This window comes from Entamoeba dispar, genomic scaffold, assembly GCF_000209125.1.
Source record: "Entamoeba dispar SAW760 scf_1105229460127 genomic scaffold, whole genome shotgun sequence".
Lineage (NCBI taxonomy): Eukaryota > Evosea > Mastigamoebida > Endamoebidae > Entamoeba > Entamoeba dispar.
The window spans coordinates 66,557-73,785 of NW_001854037.1; the positions used below are offsets into that span (position 1 = coordinate 66,557).

General features: G+C 25.1%; 5 protein-coding genes across 5 annotated transcripts, besides 15 other annotated features; 2 read left to right on the forward strand and 3 right to left on the reverse strand.

The window, feature by feature from the left end:
- Window positions 1-23: part of a sequence feature (AT_rich) that runs on past the window's edge.
- Window positions 24-1,581, reverse strand: EDI_085900 (caldesmon, putative; the record flags this gene model as incomplete). Its single annotated transcript, XM_001736831.1, has 2 exons — window positions 24-274; window positions 351-1,581. The coding sequence occupies 2 exons, from the start codon at window positions 1,579-1,581 to the stop codon at window positions 24-26; spliced, it is 1,482 nt and encodes a 493-aa protein (XP_001736883.1).
- Window positions 276-345: a sequence feature (AT_rich).
- Window positions 535-557: a sequence feature (AT_rich).
- Window positions 709-764: a microsatellite.
- Window positions 945-1,017: a microsatellite.
- A 361-nt stretch (window positions 1,582-1,942) lies between the features above and the next one.
- EDI_085910 (uncharacterized protein) lies at window positions 1,943-2,677 on the forward strand (the record flags this gene model as incomplete). The annotated part of the gene is made up of 1 exon (XM_001736832.1): window positions 1,943-2,677. The coding sequence occupies one exon, from the start codon at window positions 1,943-1,945 to the stop codon at window positions 2,675-2,677; it is 735 nt and encodes a 244-aa protein (XP_001736884.1).
- Window positions 2,419-2,448: a sequence feature (AT_rich).
- A 50-nt stretch (window positions 2,678-2,727) lies between the features above and the next one.
- Window positions 2,728-2,877: a microsatellite.
- EDI_085920 (PAP-associated domain-containing protein, putative) lies at window positions 2,749-3,951 on the reverse strand (the record flags this gene model as incomplete). Its single annotated transcript, XM_001736833.1, has 1 exon — window positions 2,749-3,951. The coding sequence occupies one exon, from the start codon at window positions 3,949-3,951 to the stop codon at window positions 2,749-2,751; it is 1,203 nt and encodes a 400-aa protein (XP_001736885.1).
- Window positions 2,799-2,914: a microsatellite.
- Window positions 3,149-3,173: a sequence feature (AT_rich).
- A 55-nt stretch (window positions 3,952-4,006) lies between the features above and the next one.
- Window positions 4,007-4,063: a microsatellite.
- A 238-nt stretch (window positions 4,064-4,301) lies between these two features.
- EDI_085930 (uncharacterized protein) lies at window positions 4,302-4,928 on the forward strand (the record flags this gene model as incomplete). Its single annotated transcript, XM_001736834.1, has 2 exons — window positions 4,302-4,315; window positions 4,376-4,928. The coding sequence occupies 2 exons, from the start codon at window positions 4,302-4,304 to the stop codon at window positions 4,926-4,928; spliced, it is 567 nt and encodes a 188-aa protein (XP_001736886.1).
- Window positions 4,929-4,957: 29 nt separating this feature from the next.
- Window positions 4,958-4,980: a sequence feature (AT_rich).
- On the reverse strand, window positions 4,964-5,695 carry EDI_085940 (uncharacterized protein; the record flags this gene model as incomplete). Its single annotated transcript, XM_001736835.1, has 1 exon — window positions 4,964-5,695. The coding sequence occupies one exon, from the start codon at window positions 5,693-5,695 to the stop codon at window positions 4,964-4,966; it is 732 nt and encodes a 243-aa protein (XP_001736887.1).
- A 194-nt stretch (window positions 5,696-5,889) lies between these two features.
- Window positions 5,890-5,947: a sequence feature (AT_rich).
- A 621-nt stretch (window positions 5,948-6,568) lies between these two features.
- Window positions 6,569-6,649: a microsatellite.
- A 40-nt stretch (window positions 6,650-6,689) lies between these two features.
- Window positions 6,690-7,009: a repeat region.
- A 20-nt stretch (window positions 7,010-7,029) lies between these two features.
- Window positions 7,030-7,216: a microsatellite.
- Window positions 7,217-7,229: the final 13 nt, after the last annotated feature.

The following is a 7,229-nucleotide window of genomic DNA, read 5'->3' on the forward strand; positions in this document are numbered from 1 at the left end:
TAAAATAAATTTTATTATTTAATCTAATCATCTTTTCTTATTTTACTTTTAGGAAAATATGGATTACTTGATTTTGGTGGAAGTTCAGGTGCAACTACTTGATTTAATTTTATTGTTTCTGATGGATTTTTTGATATTTCTTCTGTAACAATTATCTCTTGTGAATTAGGATTTATAATTTTTTGTTTTTCTATTTCAGTAAGTTTATCATTTAAATGAACGATTTGTGTTGATTGATTATTTAATTCTTTCTTTAATGCATCAATTTCATCTTCTAATTAAAATTAATAAATTATTTATTTAGAATAATTTTTATTTTTTTTAATAAAAAGAATATAAAATTAACAAACGTTGTTTAACATTTTGATATAATGTTTCTTCTAATACTCGATGCATTTTTGTTGATAAATCTTTTGATACATTTTGTGGTAATCCATCAACTGAATATCCCCTCCATAAATAATTCATAAAACTTGCTCTTTTAGTTTGTTCTTGTTTTTCTTTTTCTAATTGTTCATTACTTTTTACACTTCCAAAATATAAAATATAATTTTTAACTGTTTCACTCTTCCATACATTTAATTGTTCAGATAATTTACTAACTTGTTCTTTTAATTCTTTATTTTCTTCAACAACAATTCGTTTTTCCATTTGTAATTCACCAATTTTAGCTCCAAGTACTTCTAACTCTTTAAGTCCTTCAAAATCTTTTTGTTGTTCTTCTTGTTTAATAATTACTGTCTTTTCTTTTTGTTTTTCTTTTTCAAGATCTCTTTGTATTTGTTCAATTTGAGTTTTATCACTTTCTAAAATTGCTTCAAGTTCTTGAATACGTTTCTCTTGAGAAGATATTAATGTTTCAAACTTTTTCTTATTTTCATTTGCTTTTGTTGATGCATTCTCTGCTTCTAATGCTCTTACTTTCCATGTTTCTTTAGCTCTAGCTTCTTCTTCTCTTCCTACTCTTTCTTTTAATTCTTTTTCTTCTGCTGCTCGAGCTGCTTTTCTGTTTTCTTCAATCCGTTCTTCAGCTTCAAGTGCTCGTTTATTTGCTTTTTCAGCTTCAGCTCGTAATTGTTCAATATCACGAGACATTACTTCTGAAAGTCTTTTCTTAACTTGACTAACTTCTGCTTCATATTGTGCAATCTCAACTTTCTTATCACTTTCAATAATTGCAACTTGTTTCTGTAACTTTTCACATTGTATAGATTTTTCTGACAATTGTGAATCAAGTTCTTTACATTTAGTTGAAATATCTCGTAATTTAGCTTCACTTTCCTCATGCATTCCACGTATATATTCATTTTCTGATTTTAATGAATCTATTTGTAATCTTAATGCATTTCTTTCTTTTCTGAGATCTTCTAATTGTTGTTTCATAACTGTTCTTTCTTTTTTTAAATGAGCAACTTCATCAAATCTTTTCTTAGAAGGTGTATTATTTGGTCCATTTTCTTTTTGTTTAGTTTGAACAACAGTAGTACTTTCTTGGTGTTGTTGGTTCTCAGTTGGTGTTGTGGTTGTTTCTGTCTCTTCAAGACTCAATTGTGGAGTTTGTTTTTGTTCTCCTTCACTCATTTTTTGTTTTTTAAATCTGAAAACTTTAAAGTTCTTTCTGTTTTCTAAGTTTCTTTATTTTAATTGTTGTATATCTCTTAAACCACAATGAAAATCAAAATGAGACTAAGAACCGTAAATAACAAAATGATAAAAAATTGAATCATGGAATATTATATTACTGAGTTAATTCAAAAAACAAAAAATTGTTTCAGTAAAAATCCTACCAAAAAGAGAAAAAAAGAAAAAGGGTTTTGATATTTATGACAAATAACTAATAAAGAATAATAGATTTTGTTTTTAGAAACTAAAAAATATAAGAATGCAAAACAACGATAAAACTACTGAGTCGAAGATAATTGAGATTAATGTCAACAAATCCATGGATGAGGAGAACAGACAAGACAACGAAAGACATTCTATTGTTCAAAAAGCTATAGAAGAAATTGACTTAAACACACCAACACAACAAGTAGTAGAAGAAATTAAAGAAGAAGAACAACAAAAGCATGGAAATGAAATTCCAGTAGAAACAATTGATCACGGTTTAAATGAAGACTCTTACATCAATTTTTCACCATTTTGGAAAAAGAAAGATGGAACTAAAATACCTGAAGGTACTAAAGCTGTTCTTAAATTAAATTTATTGAATGAAGTAACAGAATACCTTAAAGTTAATGAACCAAAAAAATCAATTTTACCACGGTTGTCAATGACTAGAAGACCAAGAAATAAAATATTATATGGATCAACATTAGGAAGTATTAGTGATATAACAAAGATTAATAAAAATAAAAAAGAAAAAAAACCAAGAAAAGATTGTGTTTGTGGACTTGATACTTTAAAAGAAGAAACGAGAAATAAAATATTAATACTATTAAAAAATATCACTAAATGTAATGACCAACAATTGACTCAAATCATTGATTTTTCTAATCGTCTTGTTGGTGTTATTAATGAAATTACTAATAATGATCATTTATTAACACAAGAAGACCATCACATAGATACAGTAGATTTAGAACAACAAATGCCCCCAATGATTGAAACACATCCTGATATTCATAACGACTCTCAAAAAGATAAAGCTGATCAAATTTCACATCCACTCAATTAATCTTTTGTTCAATGAATATTTAATGTTTTGTTGTTTGGATCCAATAACCATTCTTTTTTTTTTTTTTAATTTTACATTTCCTCTTTTTGTTTTATTTCTTCATGAAAAATAACTTCATCCATTTTTGTTTGTTCATTTATTTTTTCGTTTTTGTATTGATCCTTTGTATTAATATTTTGGTTTGTTTCTTCTTTTTTATTAGTCGTTATTGTTTGAATTTCTTCTTTAGATTTTTGTATAGATGAAGCTAAACAAGATTCTGGTTGTTGTTCAATATGTTGAAGTAATTCATTTGTTGGTTGAAATGAATCGACGTCTATATGAATTACTACTGATTTATTTTGATTTATAAGTTGTTCCCATAATTTTCTTCGTTCAAAGAATACATCAGGTAAGCAAATAATTCTTTTTAATAAAGAGTGCTCCGAATCATATGTTTTTAGATGAGTATAATGTAATGCATTATAACTCATTTTAAATAAATATTTAATATATTGCCATCTGAACGAAGTAATACTCACATCATTTGAAAGGTCACATGGGTCTTCAATTGATAAATTCGAAATCTTAGAGTCCCAATTTCTTTCACCTCTATTAAACTTTCCTTCAAATACACTTAACCCTTCTATGTCACTTCTAAAATCTATTCCATAATATTTTAAGAATCCTTTTAATAATTCTCCATAATCATGTGTTGTAATATTATTATTATTAACATAACAATATACCATTACAAATACTGAATATGTTCCAAGACCTCCATTAGCTGGTTGATGAAAATCATAACAACAAAGTATTGATTTAATAAGGAGTACCAACCTTCTAATTCTATCATCTTTTTTTATAATTTCTTCTATAAAATCTACTGTTTTTGTTCCACTAGTATTATTATGTGATATGTCTAATACAATTAGTGTTTGTTTATCTGTAAGTTTTAAAACTGGGACTGATGCTTTAAAATTTCTTTTTTGGTCTTCAAGGACATAAGATGAAAGAATTGACGAGATTGAATTTAATACCTTTCTTGTATTGTACTCATTTGTTATCACTGAAAAATCTATGTCACTTGTTGGCAAAAACAACTTTGATTGTGTTGATCCAAATGGCATTATATTGTAACCCTCTTTTTCAAGTATTTTTGAATATTTTGTTAAAAGTTCTTCTCTTATTTTATACTCATTTTTATTTGGCTCAATAAATTTAATAAATAATTGGACTTCTTGATTTAGATCTAATTCTCCTTCAAAAGATTTCAGCCATTGAGGAACGTTCATTAAAGAATTATTGGATGAAAAAATCTACAGTTTTTTCCATATTCATTTTTCGTTTATAAAACAAAATTAAAAAATAAAATAAAACAAAAACTTAAAATAAAATAAAACAAAAACTTAAAACAAAGAACAAATCTATTAGAATGATTGCATTATATCTCATCATATTCATAGGTGTTCATGCCCAATTTCCTCATATAAAATATAACATTGAATGGGAGAATCGATGTTATAAGGTTTGTTTTTTTTTATAACTATTCTACTAATCAACATAAACAAAAGATAAGTTCTATAAGAAAAAAAAAGTATTGATATATGTATAGCTCCCACCTGGAATATTATATAATGTTACAATGAATGATAAAAAGTTTGTTTTTGTAATTGGTTAAGCGTCATATTAAAATAAATAAAAGAACTCACAAAGTAGATACCAATGTAGCATTCCTGAACCTAAAAATCAAACTTTGTCTAACGAAGAACAATTAAAAAAAATAGAAAGTGAATTAACAAATTGTTATTCATATAATAATGGGTATTATTTATATGTTCTTTGTCCAGGAAAAAATATAACACAAACTAGAGTACTAAATGGATTTACTTTAGAACGGAATATCCTTGGACAACGATTAAATTTTATCAACTTCGATAAAAATTCAATTCAAGAAAGGTATGTTGATGGAAGTTATTGTTTAGGCAAAAAAGGGAATAGAAAAACTATTGTTGAATATTCTTGTTTAATAGAGAATGTTACTACACCAATGGTAATAAGTATAACTGAGGTGGAATGTGTATATCACATTAAATGGCAAATTCCAGCAATATGTAAACACCAATCATTTGTTGATTGGAATTTACCAAAAACTATTAGGTGTTGTGCTGATATTATTCAAGAAAATGAGACAACTAGAAAAAAAATACAAGAAAATGAACTACAAAAAGATATTGAATTAATGAATAAAGAGGAAAAATCAACAAAATAAAAAGCTAACAATTAAATAATTAAAGGTTCTTTTAATTAAATTAATTTTTTTTCATTTAGATGAAGAGTAGATAAAAGGTGAAATAAGGAAGGGTTAGGAGAGCTTTCAATCAGAGACAAAATATCATTATACAAATCTTCAATACTTACTTTATCTTTCTTGGGAAGTAATTGACGTTGTACTACTATTCTTCGTTTAAATTCACATTGTTCACATTCACAATCATCGTCATGACCTTCATCATCGTCATCTCCTTCTCTGTATAAAGGATTCATATATTTTAATTCTCTTGTTTGTTCAATTAACCTTTCTTGTTTTTCTAAGTGGTGAAGTTTTTTCAATTCATCACCATAGAAATAAAGTGATTGAAGAAGATGAAGGATTGAATTTTTAAAATAAGAGAGTTGAGAAGGATGGATATTAATTAATTGTGAAATGTTAAAATAATATTCTATAGAGTTTATAGTCATTGTAAAGAAATAAGATAAGTTTTCATAGAGATACAATACAAGGAACATTCCAATACAAATATATTGATTGTCAATTGAATAAAATTGGTTTGAATTTAAATAAAGGTATTCAATCAAAAAGTAAAAACAAAATGCATTGACTGATTCCATTAATGTGCATTTAACTGATTTATCAAAGTTATTGTTTATGTTAAAGATTATGTAACTTTTAATTTCTTCTTTTGAACAATGTTCAATAAATTGTTTTCCAATAAGTAATGTTTTTTGTTCTTCAATCCCACAAAATGAAATTGCCATATAATCACTTACATAAATATTTTTTAAAGAGATATGGTACTCTTTACATGTCTCTTCAATCATTGATTTAATCTCTTTATTTTCTAGTTGTTGATTAGATTGATGTGGAAGGATAATATGAATTAAAATGATATTTGTAATAAAATAATAACAACAGTTAATTATTGTTAATAAAATATACATTCCATGGAAAGAAAAATAATATAATATAAATAAAATAAACATATTGGTAATAATATTTAAACTAAATTTCCCAAAATAACTTGCAATTTGAGTTACCATTGGCTCTTTGTAATTATTAATATATTTAACTAACACTCTTGTAAATAAAACAGGAAGCCCAACAACAAAATTAACAAAAGACATCACCACAATAAAAACGTGATTAGTTAATAAATCATTTTCAAATTTCACTTGTTTAAAAATAAACCCAACAAATGGGGTTATAACTACACCAAATGTAATAATGAGATAATAAATCTGAATCCAAATTTCACTACGTAGAACTCTTTCTTTATTTTCAATCATTCTTTTTATTTCTTTTTCTTTCATAAATGACGTACTTTCCTTTTGTATTTGAAGATTTTTATACCACTTAAATCCAAAAATTGTTTTAATTATTTGACAAAAGCATCCCCCAATCCCTATTTAATAAATACAATCATTTATTTCATTATTGAAAAATCCACCAAACCAATGAAATAAATGATAAGGTCACAAAGTCTTATCTCCATTATTTAATTTTTTTTAGTATTTTCCTCTTTTTAATCTTTCAAAAATTAATTCATTTTAAATTTTTCACTAACTTTCTATTTCACATCTACGCCAATGGAAACATTACTCTTCTTGTAAAACTATTGTTCCAATAAGTTCAATAAAACAAACAGAATAAAGAAAAGAAGGGTAAAAAGGAAAAAGAAAGAAAAGAGAAATTAAAAAGAAGAAACAAAAGAATAAGTGAGTTTATATAATAGAGTCAGAACAAAAATTAAAAAAAAAGGAGTTAATTAAGTGTTGAAGAGGTGTTCACTATTATTCTTCATTTTGTTGAGAAAAGTCAGATTGTTGTGGATATGCAAGGTATGTTTTAATGTGATAGAGCCATGTTCCATTCCATTATATTTTAACTATAATACTTTTCACTTTTTTTATGATATCAATTTCATTTTTTAATTGTTTTATTAATTTAATCTTCTTTGTATTTACCAAAGATTTATTGAAGTTATTATTGGGTTTTATCATATTTTATTTTATCATATTTATTCTATTTTTTATTTTTTTATTCTTATTTCTTTTCTTCAATTAATCTATATTTAATTAATTAATTTAATTCATTTATTTTATTTCTTATTCTATTTCTTTGTATTCATTTCCTTATTCTTTCTTGTTTATTTATATTCATTTCTTTTTGTTTTTTGTTTCTCTATTTTTATTTTTGTGTTTCATTTCATATTCATTGTTGTATTATCATCATTGTTTTATACTTTCTGTTTCTCTATTTCTTTCTTGTTTCTTTTTTATCATATTGATGTAT